Source organism: Antechinus flavipes, chromosome 5, assembly GCF_016432865.1.
Source record: "Antechinus flavipes isolate AdamAnt ecotype Samford, QLD, Australia chromosome 5, AdamAnt_v2, whole genome shotgun sequence".
NCBI lineage: Eukaryota > Metazoa > Chordata > Mammalia > Dasyuromorphia > Dasyuridae > Antechinus > Antechinus flavipes.
The window spans coordinates 231,616,033-231,636,530 of NC_067402.1; the positions used below are offsets into that span (position 1 = coordinate 231,616,033).

General features: G+C 34.1%; 1 protein-coding gene across 1 annotated transcript in view; it reads left to right on the forward strand.

Annotated features, from left to right (window-relative positions):
• The first annotated feature begins 16,063 nt into the window (after positions 1 to 16,063).
• SMCO2 (single-pass membrane protein with coiled-coil domains 2) overlaps positions 16,064 to 20,498 on the forward strand; it is a 30,113-nt gene continuing 25,678 nt past the window's right edge. The window contains exons 1-2 of the mRNA XM_051961167.1: positions 16,064 to 16,207; positions 18,851 to 18,941. Coding sequence (XP_051817127.1) covers positions 16,071 to 16,207; positions 18,851 to 18,941 — 228 coding nt within the window. The 5' untranslated portion in view covers positions 16,064 to 16,070. The remainder of the gene's footprint in view (positions 16,208 to 18,850; positions 18,942 to 20,498) is intronic.

Consider the following 20,498-nt stretch of genomic DNA (forward strand, 5'->3'; position numbering starts at 1 on the left):
GTTTCCTGGTGGGGGGAGATTTAGTCCTTGGAGCTATATGAGGAAAGATGCTTGAATTCTGCCCCGAACCAGGCAGATTTGACTTCTCAACTAAAAATAGTATGTTATATATGACCCTGCTTCCTTGATATTTAAGAAATGAACATAGTGTGTGTGTGTGATCTTTTTGTAATGAGTTTTCAGAATAGTCCCACTTGCAAATTCATTGCACCTATCTAAGCTTTTATCAGTAGGATCTTTGTCTATCTGAATAAGGAATGGGTTTATATAAGGGAATTGTCTCCTAAGTTGTGCCCTTATCTAACATTTGGCTCCAGAATATATTGTCTAGCTACACATATGCTCTTATAATCTGTATGTGCTAACCCAAGAGAAAAAGTGAACTTTGGTTTACCCATAAAGCTAAGCTTGCACCACCATGAATGGAGAGTTCTATCTTCCTAACATGATATTTCTACCTTTGAGATGGTCTGTCTACCTAACATGATTTAATGAAGGTAGAGTGTCTTTTTTTTTTAATCCTTCTTTCCCCATTGCTCAATGGATAATGGATAAGTAATTTTGCTACAAAACTTATCCTTGAGTAAACAGACTGACTTAACTACTGACCTCCATCTCTTTTCAGAGGATACCTTTGAGAATTTGAAACCTGTAGGCCGAATCTAGGTGCCATGTTTGGAGAGGAAGGAGGAAGTTTCTTTCTAAGAGGATCATATGGTGTTGACTCCAGCATGGGTTTACCCAAAAGTGTTGGGTGTTTTACACTAGGAAAAATTGGGAATCACTTTCAGAAGACTTTTCTATATAGTGTTGACTCCAGTATGGATATACTCAAGAGTTTAAGGTATTTTACACTAGGAAGAATTAGGAATCACTTTCAGAAGATTGTTTTTCTATGGACCATGAATCTAGTTCTATAAACCTCAACCACGAAATTTCAGAATAATAGAGTGAACTTGCAGTTTAAGGGGATCCTTTAGCAAAGTGGCAACACTTCTCTTTTAACTGCTTTTAGTTCAAATCTAGAATGTCATCTTTTGTCAAAAAGGTTCAATCCATTTCCTGCTTCATACTTGTAAGCATGTCAAAAACAATCGACAATAAATACCATAAATATGAACTGCAAGGGAAAATGGTACAATCTTAGTGAAAGAGAATTGGTATCAAAAGGTTTTTAGAATGTTCTAAAAATGTCAAGGCAATTGCTTGTGTCTAATTGTGAACAAATAAAAATTTATTGTTTTGCACTAAAAAAAAAGAAATGAACATGAATTCTCAAATTATGATGATCTAATTCCTTCCAATTTGTCTCCTTTCTCTTGATTTTTTTTCTTCTATGGATTTCTCATGGAATTATCCAGAAGGAAATATTCCAGATCTCAATTCAGTCTGTGAAACTCAGAATTACTTAGCTGACTCTAAATAAAGGAAGGTTGGAATTAACCTTTGTCCTTGAAATTGGGTTTTAGTCATGTCTCTCCCAGGGCAGAAAATTATTTTTGTTAAGGAAATGTAGAGATCGATTGACACTTTTAAAGGTTTGCCTAAAAAACTTTTGTCCAAGGGGATGTAGGCTAATCACAAAAATAGAGGAAGTACTATCTGATAGTAAACTGACTCAGTAGCACACAGGACTTCTTATACCATTCATCTATACCTTGATGCATATAAGCATCATGCCATTTAGCCCTTCCATGTGCTTTCTTTCTGTTCTATCTAAGAAAGCTTCTCACCACCTCAAAAATCCTACAATAATATGGGGGCAATTATCCTCATCATCCTATAAGCATTAAGTTTTAAGTTATATTTTGTGGTCAGCTCCTCTCCCTGAATTTTAATTTTCCTATATCTAATAATAGTGGCTCTAATTCTTTCATAATGTGTCTTTTTTTGTCCTCCCTTCTTTAGTCCACCACATTTTCCAGATAACCCAACCTTAATCCTTAGAACATTGTTATATCTTTACTACCAAGAAAGAGTTGGAAAGAACTGAACAGTCTATCAATTACCTTAAACACCTCTGTTAGACTTTATGTCTTTAGGCCAGAGATTTTTCTGATCTGGGTCATTATTCATTTATTATATATGGAAAATACATATCATATTTCATTTATCATGTTCATATGTTATCAAATTCATTTATTATTATTTAATAAATAATATTTCATTAATATCTCTTGGTCATTAGAAGAAGTATTATCCTGAAAAGTGTTCTAAGTGTCACTTTAATTTTGTGCTGAGAGGGGCAGGGAAGAGAAAGGTGGAGAGACCGTGTGGGCACTCTTTTTTTGGAGGAACAGGAAGGTTCCTAGCCTTCCACTGAGATTCATAAATAGAAAAACAAGTTTCACTGAGCAGCAAATCATATGCTATTGGTATTTTTTCTATTCTTAATCATGCTCAACATAATTAGAAAAAAATCTAGAATTTGCCTATTTGTTTTTCTCTTGAATTTATTTTGGATATGGAAATCACTAATTCTGAAATATCCACAGAGGGAAATGTAGACAAAAGAATATCCTGCCCTGGACAGTATCCTCAAAGAATCTGCAGTGAGTATTATAAGGGATAAAGAAATTAATAAAAAGGAAAAAAGAATGAAAAGTGGAAATCATGAGATAGAATAAGGGCATAGAATGAAAGGGAAATAACAAATGAAAAAAACAATGGGTTTAATAGGATGAAAGGAGGTTGCTGTGAAGTGAATGAGGAAGCTAGAAATGAGAGAAAAAATATGGAGAGAAGAGAAAGAAAAATGAAAATATAACCTTTGGAAAGAAAAGCACATATATACATTTGATATTGGAGAGAAAATAAACTCTTTTGTAAACCCCATGGAATGCTTGCCCCTGAAAGTCAAGAAAGCCAGGTTACAATTCAGCTAACAATAATATGGCATTTTTCTTGGAATTCAGAGCTTGGCACAGATCACATTAATTAACAATCAATTAACTCTGAGATTATCACATATATTCAAGTTAATGATTAACTTACACCTGATCATATCCTCCATAAACCAATGATTCTGAATTCCTTTAGATCATCATTCAACTTCATTCTCCATTCCCACACCCAATTCCTTATTCCCATCACCCTTAATTCTCCCACTCCAAATCCCAGCCAAAAACTAATCACCCCTTCCACTGTGCATTCTAAAATGCCTGTTCCAAAGGGAGAAAAAAATTAGCCTTCATCTCAAATCTTTTCCTTTTCCACTCCTTCCATCTTCTGGTGGTCACTGAAATCCAACTCCACTTTGATAACACAGTCTTCTTGGTCATACTTTCCATTACTGGCTTTACTTGACTCATTTTCCTCAACTCACTGGTTGAGGCAGGGGAGTTGGAATACTCCATGATCCTCATTGCCCCTTCCTTGATCTGCCAGTACTTCTACCACTAAGTTACTTCTATTGTGAGTTCCTTTAATCTACAACTTTCACCCAATCAAAATCCTGCTTTATACATCTCCAGGACATTTCCCTTCTTCAATGAGTTTTTTCCTAGATTGCAATCTTTCTCTCTTCTACAACTCCTGCCTTCTTATTAGGGAACTTAAATGTACATATTTATACTAGATTACACTAGGTCAAACACTCTAACTGTGCAGTTCTTTTACTCATGACATTTCCTATGAATCATCTCAGCCACACAAAAACGTAGTCATTGATCTTGTGCTTTCACTCATAAATGTATCTTTATGTTCAAGAACTCAGAAATACCCTTATCTGGACAAAATCCATTGGGTTTCCATCTTTCCCTCTCTATTCCCTTACCAAATCCTATTATTCATTCACACCATGACATTTAATCCCCAAGTTCCTCAGTTCTTTCACAGGCTATCGCCTTTGCACTGATCCCTCTCTTCTCTTTCTCCATTTTACCTCTCTGTTGAACCTAATTTAACTATCATCCTCTTCTCTTTAATCTATGAATCACTTATTGAATATAATATTGATTCTGTTGTGTGTGTTGAGATTTGCCTCAGCCTCAAATGACCCTTTTCATTCACCACCTTTACTTCTACACATATGCTGCTGAACAAAAGTAGAGAAGATCACAACCATTCTCCACTGCAAACATGTAATACCAGTTTAATTGGACTTCTTGGCAATTTTACTACATCTATCTTATCTATCTCATCCCATTTTCCACAGTGATTCTTCCAAACTTTTTCATCCCTCATCAAACCTTCCATGGCTCCATTTTGCCCCACTCTCTTCCTTAACTGAGAACTTTGCTTCATTTTTTGTAGTGTTCTTTTTTTTCTAAAATATATGATGGTTCTCTGGGAGAGCAGGTTTCTCAGGAAGGTTTTCTGGAGGCAGCCTTAGTTTCGGTTCAGATCAATAATCACCTCAATCTTTCCTTGAGCCTAGTTAGCTTTCTTAGAGGACTCTCTCCTTCCTTGGTTCCAAAAGATCTTGCAGCTTGTCTTTTGTCTCTTCCAGCTTCTGCCTCTAGCTCAACTCCGACTCAATCTCCTCCATTGACTGACTGACTGACTGAAGCTCTAAAAGCTGATCTCTTAAAGGTGTGAACCCAAAGGTTGACTCCTCCTCTGAGAGAGTGAGATTGTGGGTTTCTGACTTGTGACTCTCCTAACTTGTAAACTCTTAATGTGTGAGCTAATGTGTGAATTCTCAAAGGTGTAAACTCTAGCATTGTTTCTATTTACTCCATTGAGTTATCACTAGGATTCTAACAATATTTTGTTTTTTAAAATAAGGCCATTTTCTGAGAGCTACCTTCTCTCTTTTTCCTCATATCATATAATTGAAATCTCTTGCTATTATTTCCTTCTTCACCCTCTCTTCCCCCAACCATCTCATACAAAAAGGTGGCTCTACTCCTTGCCAAGGCAAACACCTGTACAAACAATCCTCTTCTATCTCCTTCAATAGATTGCCCTTCCTTTCATCATCATCTTCTCCAATGTTCTCCCTTTCAATCAATCTTCTCCCTTTCTGTCCTGCTCTTCTCCCATTTATCTTTAATCTCTTCCTATCAGCTCCTTCCCTGCTACCTACAAATATGCCATCTCTCTCTCCCCATCATAAAAATCTCTCTTCATTTTTTCAACCCCAACTACTATCATGTTGTATCTTTTCTGCCCTTACTTAGCTAAACTTAAACAGGCTGTCTAAAATAGAAACCTCCACTTTCTCTCTTAGTCTTTTAATCTCCCAAAATATGGCTCCCAAGCTCATCATTGTATTGAAACTGCTTTCTCCAGTTACCAATAATTTCCTAACAGCTGAATCCCATAACTTTTTCTCAATCTTCATTCTTCTTGGTTCCCTCTTCAGGTTTTGAATATTGTCAATCACCCTCCTTCTCTCTAGGTTTCTGGGACACTATTCTCTCCTGATTTTTTCGACTATGCCTTTTTGGTCTTTTTTTTACTGGATTCTTTTATGTAATGGTCACTCTGATGTGTGTGTATACTCTAAGATTTTGTATTGGATCTTCTTTTTTTTTCATTTCATCAGTTCCCTTGGATTTATTATCTCTCTGATGACAATTCTCAGATCTACCTATTCATCCCTAACTCATCTTCTGATCTCCAATTGTCTTTTATATAACTCAGAATGGAGGTCTAGTAAACCTCTTTAACTTATCCAGATAAAACTGAATTCATTACCTTTTTTTTTTCCCAAAGTCTTCCCCCTTCCAGAGTTCTCTCTTACTATCAAGAGTACCACTACCTTCTCAGTCTTTCAGACTGACAATATGTCATCCTCAACTCATTATCTCTTACTCCCTCCTTTATCCCAATCTTTTCCAAGGCCTGTTGATTTCACATTTTATTATCTCTCAAATTTACTCCCTTCTTTCCTCTGACACTTCTGCCTCTGTAATACAAGCCCTCATCACCTCACATTTATATTATTGCAATAGCTTGTTGACTATTCTCCCTACCACAGGTTTCTCCCCACTCTGGTCCATCTGCCCCAGCTAAAAATCCTATAAAAAAACTTTTTTTTTTCCAGAAAAGCTTTCCCAGTGCTTCTTAGTTCTAATGCCTTCCCTCTGTTGATGATTTCCTATTTATCCTATACGTAGCTTGTTTGTAAATAGAATATTTGTTTACTTATTGATTAGATGGTGAGGGGTTTGACATATTAGGCACATATTAATAAGTATTTATTGACTCTAAAGAGACAAGATATAATTTGATGTTAAACTAATCCTCACTCATCACTTCTTACTTGGGGCTACCAAAATCTCCTAATTAGTGCCTCCCTCCTCTTGTCAATCCATCCTATTCAGACCTGTTTAGCTCCTATTCCTAAAATATGACCACTCAGTGGGTCAAGAAGTTTTAGCAACAGACATTAACATACTTCTCTGGCATTTAAAGCCATTCACAGTCTAGTTCCAAGCTCTCTTTCCAGGCTATCATATTATTCTTAACCAAAATGACCTATTTCATGTTCCTTAAAAGTGGTATTCTGTCTCCCCTCCCTAGCCCTACTGTCCCCATGTCTCACCTTTGCCTCTTGGAATTCAAAACTCAGATCAACACCACCACTTACAAATGCCCTTATGAGAATTACTTAATTGTTAGGACTTTCCATCCTCACCCCAGAAATCACATTGTATATAATTTATATTTACTTTTCTGAGTATGTGCTATAGAATGTTTACATTTTTGTCTTTATATGTCATTAAAGACTTAATAATATGTGGCATCTACTAGGAACTTAATAAATACATATTGAATTGAATTGAATTGAAAAAAGTACATTTGCATTAAAATTTGTAACTTTGTTACTAATGGAACAAAAAGCCTTTTTTCTTTCCCTGAAATGAAACCTTTTCTTGTACAAACTCTTACTATTTTTCTTTTAAATAGGAGAAGATAATAAGGATTAAAGAACAGGTACAAAAAACTAACAAAGAATTAGTCCAGGTAAACAAGCATTGGTTAATTGATGGGGGATTGGAAGGGGGAGAATTCAGTTAAATCTCTAATCTGCAGTAAAACCTCAAAATATACATTTATAAATGAATTGCTTTGTGAGGCAGAGTATTTCCTTTCATTAGAAATATTCAAGGGCAGCCTTATTAGTCACTTTCAGAGATGTTGTATGGGCAACATGTTGAATGAGCTATGAGGTTAGATTAGATGACTTCTGAGATCCTTTTATGTTTGAACCTAGCATTCTTTTATGAGTACTGACATTCTCTTGTGTAGTACATTCCATAGGAGAATATAAAAGGAACTCTAATTTAGTTTCCCATGCTTTAATATTCAGATCTGTAAAATGGGAAAAAACAAACAAACAAACACTTGCCACTTGCCTGATTCAGGATTGTACAAGCCTCTCATAAATATAGTTTTGTCATTCCATCAATTTGGGTACTTTCTACAACTATGCAGATATCTCAATTCATCCTTATTTTTCTATTCTATGTGAATCTTTTTCATGTCTTCCTATATCTTTGAAATAGGGACCTATTCAACATGGAATTTTACCATCATCGATTTAGAATTAGAAGGGATCTTAGAAGCTGCCTAGTCCAATCCCTTCATTTTGCCAACTGAGATCCAGAGAGATTAAATGATTCATGCAAAGATAAGAAGCAGAGGGAGAATTTGAAACTAGGTCCTTTGATTCTATCTCATTCTCCTATGCCATACTGTACAGATATCAGTGGGACATATATGTTGTCCTTCAATTATCCTTTGCCTTTCTATCTTCATGACTGATCTACCTCACCATCCTTTCCCTCCCCTGATCAATACATTTCTTTGCTGACATCTTTTTTGCCCCCTTTGCATAATTCTCCATTTATAATGTGTTGCAGCCTGCTTATGGCCATGATGTAGCTTTTCATTGTCTTTTGAATGCCATTGAATGGTCCTCAATTTTAATTCTATTCCATGACTAATAGCTAGACAATAACATATGGAAGTAAAAAACTGGTCTTTTTCCCAGGGAAAAATAAGGTCATCAAAATTCCTTCATAATTTTCCAAAGGCAATCCAGATTCTTCTACTCCTGTTCAATTCTTGGCTCAGCTTTGCCCATTTTCAGTGTAAGTGCAAGATATTTCTTCTAATGGTTGAACTCTATAGGCTCAATAAGAATGAGCTCTATCCAACTAGTATGGATGTCTTCAGGCATTAACATCTACTTGGATTTTTCTGCATGGTCAAACTCCAGTTACTGGAAATTTCAAACTGGATGTTCCATAGATCTTGTCAATTTAACATGTTCTAATAAAAACACATTGTTTTTCCTTTAAAACTGCATCTGTTATGGGCCAGAACTCTAAAACAAGGATTCTTACAAGGTGCTAACTCAGTGGAATTGATAATACAATGGTTATCTGGTTTCTTATGGTGCTTAATAGTTCTCTAGTTCAGTACATGTACTTACTACTTAATATAGTTCTACAAGATTCACACCTATGATAATGTAATTATAAGAGAGCATATAAGCTGGGACTCAGAACCAGATTCATTCACTCCCATCTCACACCACCATGGTAGCAGGCTCTCCTCCTTCATTTCTCCACTGAGACCAAGGCCCATCAGAGCCAGAGACAGACTCAGAAGGGCTGGGAGAAAGAATCAGAAGGGCTAGACACAGACTTGGAAGGGAGGCAGAGCCAGATTCATTCACTCCATCTCACACCACCAAGGCTGGCCTGGCCTCCTGCACTTCCCCCACTGAGACCAAGGCCTATCAGAGCCAAAGAGAGACTCAGAAGTCCAGACAAAGACTCTGGAAGGCCTCTAAGAGAGCTTAGCCCGGGCCCCAGGCAAGGAAACTAGATTGTGAAGGAGATAATAAAGGATTTGGACTTTAAAGCCTGGCTTTCTCGTGGTGATTACTGAAAAGAAGGCTGTCCCAAGATTTCAAGAAAACCAAACAAGAATATTACATGCATCCCTCTTCCAAAGTTGTTTATTTCTGTTAAGACATTGTAGTCTTTCAGGTGTACAACAACCTTGATCTCCCTCTTCACATAACCATTTAGTTGCCAGATGTTATCTTTTCCCTATCTTCAAAATCCCTCACATCTTTTTTCTATAGATATCTATAGAGTTTATCTATAGATAAACATTTTAATTTAAATTTTCATTACTTCGGGGGCAATTAGATGGTACAGTAGAGCACTGGCCCTGAAGTCAGGGGGACCTGAGTTCAAATATGACCTCAGACACTAATTCTACATAAACTACTTCATCCTTGTCAAAAAAACAAAAAAACTTCATTATTTCTTAACTGGATGATTTTGCAGTAATCTCTTTCTTGCTCTTGCCACCTTTTTCTGTTCTCCTATGTGATTTTTGTAATAATCTAATCATGTCACTTCTCTATTCAGCAAATTTCATCAGGTCTCTATTGCCTATAGTAGGGAGTTCAAACTTTGTCACTTTTATAACCTGGACCCAAGCTACTTTTTTAGCCTAATTTCCCTTCCCATACTATATAGTCAAATAAAACTTTCTGTCAGATCAATCTAGTGGTTTACATTTGAATCTGGAGCAAAGTGAGACTATCTAACATTAAACAAAGGGAGGTTTATTTAAAAACATGGAAAAGATAGTTAACTAGGATATAGCACTAATTCAATCAGGCAGTGACCCTGCATGCACATGTTCCATAGTGACATGTCTGGTCAGAAGCACATATTAAAACCTGGTAACTACTCTTCTGTCCCAACTCCATGTGTCTTGGGTTTTTGTAATTAGGCAATCAGAAGCTATGTCAATTATGGGAGTCTTGGTCCTCTGGACCAATTAGGTCTAGAAGATTGCTTCATTGAGGGGAAATCTAGCCTAATCTCCATGGCAAATGCTTCAACAGATATTTCTGTACTACAGTGAACTTCTTTTACACAATATTATATCCTGACCAAAGATGAACTAGAGACCATTACTGATCACAAAATAGAAAATTTTGATTATATCAAATTAAAAAGCCTTTGTACAAACAGAACGAATGCAAACAAGATTAGTAGGGAAGCAACAAACTGGGAAAACATCTTTACAATTAAAGGTTCTGATAAAGGTCTCATTTCCAAAATATATAGAGAACTGACTCAAATTTATAAAAAATCAAGCCATTCTCCAATTGATAAATGGTCAAAGGATATGAACAGACAATTTTCAGATGATGAAATTGAAACTATTACCACTCACATGAGTGCTCCAAATCATTATTGATCAGAGAAATGCAAATTAAGACAACTCTGAGATATCACTACACACCTGTCAGATTGGCTAAGATGACAGGAAAAAATAATGATGAATGTTGGAGGGGATGCGGGAAAACGGGGACACTGATGCATTGTTGGTGGAGTTGTGAACGAATCCAACCATTCTGGAGAGCAATCTGGAATTATGCCCAAAAAGTTATCAAACTGTGCATACCCTTTGATCCAGCAGTGTTTCTATTGGGCTTATACCCCAAAGAAATACTAAAAAAGGGAAAGGGATCTGTATATGCCAAAATGTTTCTGGCAGCCCTGTTTGTAGTGGCTAGAAACTGGAAAATGAATGGATGCCCATCAATTGGAGAATGGCTGGGTAAATTGTAGTATATGAATGTTATGGAATATTATTGCTCTGTAAGAAATGACCAGCAGGATGAATACAGAGAGGCTTGGAGAGACCTACCTGGACTGATGCTAAATGAGATGAGCAGAACCAGGAGATCATTATACACTTCGACAACGATATTATATGAGAATGTATTCTGATGGAAGTGGATTTCTATGACAAAGAGACCTAACTGAGTTTCAATGGATAAATGATGGACAGAAACAGCTACACCCAAAGAAGGAACACTGGGAAACGAATGTGAACTATTTGCATTTTTGATTTTCTTCCCGAGTTATTTTTACCTTCTGAATCCAATTCTCCCTGTGCAACAGGAGAACTGTTCGGTTCTGCATGTATTGTATCTAGGATCTACTGCAACATATTTAACATATATAGGACTGCTTGCTATCTTGGGGGTGTGGTGGAGGGAGGGAGGGGAAAAAATGAAACATAAGCGAGTGCAAGGGATAATGTTGTAAAAAATTACCCTGGCATGGATTCTGTCAATACAAAGGTTATTATTAAATTAAATTAAATTAAATTAAAAAAAACAATATTATATCCTTTGCTTGGCATCTTCCTGTACCTAGAATGAGCCTCCTGCTTCACCTCTGCTTCTTGAAATCCCTTGTTTCCTTCAAGATGCAGTTCAAGTATCACCACCTACATCAGTGTTGTCAAACTCAATTTGAAAAGACCTTTGCTGGCCACATATTGACTTTAGAACACATTGAGATTATCTAAGTTGGATTGTATATTTATTTATTTTGTTAAACATTTCTGACCAAAGCAAAAAAACAAGTTGCAGGAACTGTCAGAGGAAAGATTCTTACTATATCATCTCAGTATATGCCTTTCCTTCAAGCTAATTGTATCTACTGTAAGGTAAGCAAATTGCTAGATGTTTGTGGGCTATAGTTTTAGGAAGGGTGCTGAACAACAGGATAACCCTAAAATAGAATGGTAGCCAAACTTTTTTTTTACTTATAGGATATAAGGATAGCTAGAAAACTTCCTCCTTTCCCAGTCCTCCTCCTCACATAAACCAACAGTATGCTATCTCAGAAACACATTGAATATACTATTTTTTTAAAAACTGGATTTCATTTAGTTATCCCATTGAATATAATTTCATCCCATTGAACAAGTAAGTAATCCAAGAGACTTAACTAGCTTATTTTGAATTTACATTAAAGAGTATATTTTCATGGAGGACTATTTACCATATCTTCCCCTTTTCTTTAGTTTAATAATACTTTTACTGAAGCTCAAGAATTTAAGACCAAACTTCTTCAAAGAATAGAGGTAAGACTTCATAGTGCAGATACTCAAGAATTTAAGATAATTATAATAATAACAACATTATATTATCTTTATAATAGAAGTGGCAGGGTAGGACTTATTTAGCTGGAGAGAAAAACAAGACACACATTGATCCCCCATCTTTAAATAGGTTGAGCCACTATTTCCCAGTTCTTCTTTTCAGGAATGACTTTTAGTATTATAAATAGTGCCACTCCATCCCAGTTCTTTTATTGAACCTATCTAGAGAGACCAATGGAGAAGGAAATTTATTGGGATTAGTGGAAATCTACTTATCTCTTCCCTACTTACCAGATCTCTTGTCAACATAACCTCTCCTACTCTCACCCTCCTTTTTCTTGTCTTTCTCATTTGTTCTCCCCCTGTTAAAGCTGCTTAGGTAAAAGGCTGTGATAAAGTTGGTGAGTGCTACCTGTCTCTACTCTGAAACTTTTATTGCTTTCACTGTAGGAGAAGCAATTTGTATTAAGTGTTCTTAAGAATCCTTCAATACTCTTGCATCCTTCTCTCTCCCTGAGATTTTAGTTCTTCCTCCTCAAAACACACTGAAGATTTCATTCAAGTTGTGTTGTAATTCCTTAAGTAAGAAGATGAAAGTAAAAATATTTTCAGATTCTGGTTTTGAGATACCTGTGGCCCATGGAAGTCTTTCAATGAATACATGCTTTGTACCAAAATCTTCTGGGAAATCCAGAGAATCCCTGCCTACTCATATTGAGAGGAGAGACAAAGAATCTATTTCTAAAGATTTCTGGGATGTATTATCTCATTCAGCAAAAGGACAATTGCACCTGTGAATAGATGATCACTTCCCTAAAGTTTCAAGGTGGTACAGGATTGCTAGAGTTTAGTTGACCTCAGAGAATGTGATAATCAAGAAATTTGGATTCATTTCCATTGTCAAAAACTTATTTTTGACAAGTTCTTGAAGATTACTCCTTCATCCAGGCTGCAACATTTTCCTATACCCATTTAACACTTAATATAGATAAGTACAAAATTCTATACTTCAGTCCAAAAAATGCAACCTATCTATAGGATGAGGAAGCTGTCTGAAAAAGGTAGAAATGAATTATCAGTGCAACTCAAGTTAGTGGACTACCAATTTAAAGTGAGCCAACTCTCTATATAACAAGAGAATTATAAGAGAAATTAAGATACCAAACTTGAGAATAATGTATAAATGTATATGTATAAAAAGGGAAGGTTATAATCTTATCATATTCTATCCTGCTCAGACCACATTTAGGGATACCTACCACATTACTACAGAACCAAATTGAAATGTAATTGGGAAAGATATAATAAAACAATATGTAAGTTGCAGGACTCCTTATGTTTGTTTTGGTGGCCTATTTCTATTTGAATTTGACATCATTTAACTAGAAAAACATTAAGAAGAGAACAACCAAGATAGATTCTTAAAATTGTATCATATAAAGACTACAGCTTTATTCTTTCCTGAAGTTTTCCAAGACTTTTCTCCTCAGTAAAATGAGGTGTTTGGCTTAGATGGTTCCTGAAGTCCTTTCCATAGTTCTAGGTCCCTGATCCTATGTAAACTGAATGACTACTTGTTAGGTATGTTGGTAATGTCATTGTTTGAGTACTGTTTATGGATAATTTTAATTTCCTTTTATTCTCACTACAACTTTTGGTTGATCTTAACCATACCTGACCAAAATCTGCCTTGGGATTTGAAAAGGATAAAAAAAAAAAAATTACTTAAGAGACTAAAGCATTCCTTAGCTAAAAAGCAAGAGGAAGAATTTCCAATTGTCTCTGACTCCTTGGTAATATAGAACTCCCAGTTAGTCTATTTGTCAATCCTCTAAAAGTATGAGATTATGGATCTATCTAGTCTTTAACCTTCATATGATCTAAGAGGAATATATAAAATTCCAATATGTAAAAGAATTGATTTTCTGTCACTCTGATGAAATTTTTTCTATAAAAAAAGCCTTTTAGAATCGTCATGGTTGTTCAAGTTTTCTTTGAAGTCTGAACCTATGTTCAATATAATAATAAAAACTAAGTTTTTATCTCCATAATTTCTGTGTTGTAGCAAACATACATTTGGTATCAGTCACTCACCATATGAATTCAGAAAGGAATATTTTCCCTATAATAATAATAATCAACATTAGACAAGATAACTTTTTAGTTGCTTTCTAACTCTAAAATTCTGAAATTCCTTCTCCATAATGGGAAAAAAGGAAAAATACTTCAGGTTTATCTGTATTTGTATAGTGTTCAACTTTAAGAAAAATACTATTCAGAAAGCTTGATAAGCCTAACTTCTTTTCTGTGCAATTCTTTTCTGAATTGATGCCAGGAAATGATGGGATGAACGCTCAGAAGGATGAGTATCAATCAAATGAACAAAAAAGGCAAAAATCAAATAATGCTAGACCCCAGGACCCAGATCCTTTACTGCCTGAATCATCTTTGTTCCTGTCAAAGAACACTCTCTCTTATAATCAGGATCAGTAAGTGTTAACAAATGTAACAAAATATTTGACAATCATTTTGAGGGCACAGAGAACATAATTATTAGGAAAAAATTCTGTATTATAGGTTAGATCTAAATTTAGGGAAAAAACAGCATTTGGAAAGTGGTAGAGTCTTTTTTGAAGGTTTTGATTAAAAACAAAATTTGCAAAATTTTTTGTAGAATTAATTTTCTTGTACAATCTACAAAATTATCATTAATAAAAATATTAATCAATAATAAAAAATAATTAATAAAAAATCATTTAAAAAAAAGTTTAGTTGATGCCTTTTTAATTTTTTACTGATCACCTTCCAATGTAGCTTCTCTGATAGTACCATTCTGTTGGAATCTTTACAAAGTGATAAATCAGTTGCCTAATTTAGCATGGTACTTAGCAAATCCTCCAGCTCACTAATGTTTTTAAGTACTCACTGGAGTTCACACTTTTGGGAGATTCACAAGTTTAGTATTCACTATGAGATTCACAAGTCAGAAGCCCATAATCCCACTCTCTCAGAGGAGGAATCAACTTTTGGAAGATCATATATAAGAAGCTGACAGAGGCTCAATCGGGAGAAGTCACTTCGGAAGATTAAAAGCCATAAGTTGGAGTTGAGGCAGAGGCAGAAGCAAAGGACAAAGCTGAAAGAGCTCTTGGAGAAATAAACGTTTGGATTTTATCATCTGGTTGTATTTGGAGTGATTATTTACTCTGAATTGAAACCAAGGCTGCCTCCAGAAAACTCCCCAAGAAACCTGCTCCCAGAGAGAACCATTATATTATATTTTAAAGAAGAGACCACTACACCTTTCACTATAACAAAGAAATAATGCTAAGCAAAACAAATCAACACATTAGTCATATCTAGCAACATGTAGTTTATTTTACCTCTTTGCCCAAAAAAGCGTGATCTATTTCACCACCTATCCTCTGAAGTTAATTTTAGTAGTTATATGTCCTTTATGTACATATGCGTTACTATACTCATTTTGTAATTTTTTTTTATTCTCCACTCTGATGACATATATTTATTTTCTAAATTTCTGTGAAATCTTCATAGTAATAATTTTTTGTGATATAATAGTATTTCATTATATTATATGTTATAACTTTTTCAAGCCATTTCCCAAATTTATGGGAAACTTTTATTTCCAATTTTTTCATTTTTATTTTTTGTTATCATAGTACTGTTATAAATATTTTGATATGCATGGGATCTTTTCCTCTGTTCTATACTTCTCTGGACACCTAAGGGACAAAGGATATGGATTCTTTAGTAACTATTATAATTAGTCTCAAATTGTTTTCCAGAATAGGTGTATCAACTTATAATTCAATCAAGAGCACATTCATTGAAACAATCTCTAAGTATTTTTAAATTAAAAAAAATTCAAATAAAAAATATTTAAGTAATATTTTTAAAAATAGAAATTGTTTCATTGAACTTTTGAAATGGTGATTAAATATTTGGGAGGAGAATAAAGATTAAAAAAAAATCGGCCCTCTTTTCTTGTCAAAAGTGTCTATTTGGTCCACTTAGGTGGCAGGAGCCAGGGAGATTCTACCTATCATCACAGAGAAGGAAAAGAAAAATAAACCTATTTAAAGGTTAAAGACAGAGGTGAGTCATTCTTTCTCTTTATTCCATAATATTGATCACAGCAATATTTCTGCAGGATTGAAGAGACTATGTTCTACAAACTAAATTATTGGAATTCAAGGATGTTTCTTCAAGTTAAAGAACTTGGAATTGATCACAAAGACTGGATTGAAAAAAATGACATAATTGTCCAAAAAATAAATGCAACAGAAGAAGCAGTAAAAAAGTAAGTTAATGTGCCCTACTAAATGCTTGTATATGGGAAGATTTCTTGTCATTGAAAGCACCTTAAGTCTAAAACTAGTCAAAAACTTTTTTGCAAGTCTATTGAGGGTGAAAGGCTTTAAATAAAGTATTTCGAAGTCCTAGTTTAAAAGTTTCAAAAGCTCATTTAACATTATTCAATATTAAAAATATTAAATATCTTTAGGTAGCTTTTGAAGTCACTTCCATCTTTAAGGCCTCGTTCCTTTGATCTTATTGTAACAGTAGGTGTTGCTATCTGGAAAAGTTTAAAGGTTTGTGCTGATTCCCTAGTCCTAATGGTTAAGTAGCTAGGAAGAGAGTCTTTTTAGATCACACCTTCCTTTTCCCAGGTGGTGACTCAGAATGTTTCATCGTGTTTAATAACCCTACTTTTACCTCCTATGAGGTGGAAACTAGAGCTTCCCTGATTGACCTACAGATTAGTCACCTGATTAGGGTTCAACAATGACTACAGTGTCCTTGGGATGAAAATGTATCAGACATCATTTCTTTTTCTATAATATTAATAAAATCCAAACCATAAAATTATCTCACTTTCAGCTCACAACCCTCAAGTCCTGTCTATTTTTAATCAAGAACCTCTGTTCCATTTAAATTCTCTGTATTTCCAATTAGTCATTGGTATGTGTCTGAGGTCAAATTTGTATTTCTTGACTCCAAACCAAATGCTCTATCCACTAAGGACATTTAGCTGTCCTTACACCTTTCTCTAAGAAGTTATATTGACATAAATCACACAAAGCACTTATGATGCACAAGTTTTGTTGGGGGGGGTTTTCCCCAGTGAAGACAAATCAAGAAATAGAAATGGCTTAAAGAAATACACAAAAATCATATAGAAAGTACTTGCCAGTAATAGTCACAAGAGAAAGAATTGGGGGTGATGGTTGAGAAAATAGAGTAAATTAAACTTTTCAAATATTTTTTGAAGCTCTTAAAGGTATAGTCTCACTCAGCACATTAGGATTCTTTTATTAAGTGGAAAAATAAGCAGGAGAAATCTCTAGATAAATAAATAGCAAAACTAACAAATATTAGTCTCTTTTCAAAATACTTCCCTCAGTATATTCCTTCAAAATCCCCACACTAAAACTTGTGCTTATCTTGCCTCACTCCACCATTCCTGCAGTCATACAGTTTAGTTTTACAATAATCTCTTTCACTGGTGGGGAAGGGGGGAACAATGCTAATTATTTAGAATTATAATTTCAAGTTGTTATAGACAGTTTTCGGAAGTTCCCTGTCTCTTCCAAGGCAGGAAGAAAAATTGTCTTCCACATTAAATTAAACAACTTGAAGGCAGGAATTAATTTTTTTGTCTTTCTTTGTATCCCTAGTTCTTAACACAGTGACTAGCATATAATGAGTTCTTAATAAAGAATTGTTGACTTGACTGGCATACAGGCTCTATCATTGACAGGGATATGTAACTGAATGATATTGAGGGATATTATTCTTTAACAGGGAAAGAAGAAGAATGATTGATTCCCAGGAAATACTATGATCTATAAATTTCTACTGTCAAATATTAAAAAGAACAAAAATAAGCATTTTAAAATGTTTTAAATGCTTTATATATACATATAACTACATTAATTATAGTTTTATTTCTACATTAATTATTTATTATAATTAGTTATTACCTTAATAATTAATTCAGACAAAATTCCATAAAATTTATTTATGTATTTCATCATACTAGTGGTTCTTAGATTTTTTTCTTTGATCTACACACCAAAGAGGAGAAATAGCCACATTTTTCAGTTAACCTGTAGGCAGTGTTTAAGTAAGTTTTAAAAATACTTCTTTAAGACTTACATGAACATATGCTAAGTGAAATGAGCAGAACCAGGAGATTATTGTGCGTGGCAACAATGAGATGATTTAGATCCGTTCCAATGATCTTGTGAGGAAGAGAACCATCTACACTGAGAGAGAGATCTGTGGGAACTGAATATCATTCACAACTTAGCATTTTCTCTCTTTTTGTTGTTTACTTGATTTTTATTTTCTTTCTCATTTTTTTCCTGTTTTATTTGACTTTTTCTTGGGCAGCAAAATAATTCTATAAATATGTTGGATTTAATATATATTTCTATCATGTTTAATATATATTGGATTACTTGTCATTTAGGGGAGGAGGTGGGGGAAAAAGAGGGAAAGTGGAACACAAGGTTTCGTAAGGGCTAAAGTTGAAGAATTATCTATGCATATGTTTTGAAAATAAAAGGCTTTAATTAAAAAATACTTCTTTAAAATTAGGTATATTAATTAGAAGCATCATTTTTCTGTCATTTAGACTTTCTGCAAAATAGCTGGATTTGTAATCTTGAGAAAAATCCTTGTGTAACTGGCATTCCATTAAATATAATAATCAGCTTCAAAAAATTTCAAAAAGGGAACTATTTTTTGTTAAGATGCTGAAAACATTTGAATGATAGATGTAAAAAAAAGACTCTTGGTTCTTTGTCATAGTTGCTATAGTTCCTTGAAAAGCTAAAATATTAATATTCTTTAAAATGTAACTAAAATAATGATCTTTCTAGACAAAAATTCCATTAAATGTATTTCTTTAGTAAGACTGGTCAATTTTTCTTTGTAGTTTATTAAATGAAGTCATTGAAATGGAAAACCAAATGGAACAGCTAGAGTCAAATCAGTACCTTGAAATTGAAGAAGAGTTAAGCAAACAGGTAAGAAGGCTGACAGTAATATTCATCCTGCACATACCATCTCTAAGAACCTCAATTTTTTTTCCCCTTAAGGGATATATCCCCACAAACTGAAAACAATATTCTGACAAAGTTGGAAATTCTAGATCAAGTGATCAGAACTGAGATGAAATTTTCAGGGTTTTAATCCCAACCACTGATGGTAGGAAAAGGTTTGATTTGCCTGTTTTTACTTATTAATACAGTAGGTGCATTTGCTAGGTGTGTGAAATATTTATTTCCATTCTATGATAAGAGCTTTTGAATTTAGAAAGTTAGGATTTCTTTCCTAAATTTTTGTTGCACTGTGTTTACCTTGCAAATTCAGAATTCCTAAAGTTCCTTTGCCTCCTTATAATTAGACTAATATTTTTGGAGTACTTAACTATGTATAATTCAATCACAGCAAACTAAGACCAGGAAAAGTGAACCTATCTTCAAGGTTACAAAACTCTTTAGTGACCAACCTGAATCTAGACTAGGAATCTACTGGTGTCAGTCCAATCTACTATACCCCATATTTTGTCTTTGTATTAAAATAATTTCCTACTACACTTCCATATTGAGCCCTTTATTTTGACCAAAAAAAATTACATGATAAAAATGTATTTTTATTTATAAAATTAAATTTTATTTAAATTTATATTAAACGATAAATAATATTTGATAATAGAAAACCTTGTATACATTAATCTGTCCTATGGCTCGTTTCAACAGTGAAATAATTCAAGCAAATTCCAATGTTTTTGTGATGAAGAGAGCCATCTGTACCCAGAAAAAGGACTATGGGGACTAAGTGTGGATCACAACATAGTATTTTCACTTTTTTTGTTGTTGTTTGCTTGCATTTTGTTTTCTTTCTCATTTTTTCCTTTTTGATCTGATTTTTCTTGTGCAGCATGATAACTGTGGAAATTTATATAGAAGAATTGCACGTTTAACATATATTAGATTATTTACCATGTAAGAGAAGGGAGGGAAAAAATTAAGAACACAAGGGTTTGCCAGGATGGATGTTGAAAATTAGGTATGCATATATGTTTGAAAATTAAAAGTTTTAAGAATAATAAAAAGAAAAAAAAACAATAATTTGTCCCAGTCATCCCCAACCTGTTTTGCAGGCATCTTCCTCCTAATCCAATTTAACCCCATTATAGAAAACAACCAAACAGCTTTAAGCATTACATTCTGCTTAGGAAGCATCACAACCTTATTCACCCCTACTTGTGCTATCACACAAAACGATGTTAAAAAAATCATAGCTTTCTCCACATCCAGCCAACTTGGCTTAATAATAATAACACTTGACATGAGAGAAGACACATATTTTCTTTCTTCTCCAAAACCTTCATTGGCATTTCCATTGTTCAGCGTTCAATTCCTTTTAGTTTTTTTATTTACTTTCTTGGAGTTAATGTCTATTTTGTTCTTTTGCCTTTATTTCATAACTATAATTATTATAAAATTTCCCATATTTCTCTGAATTCAACATATTATTTCTTGTTGTATAATAATCTTCTGCTATATCCATATGCCCTA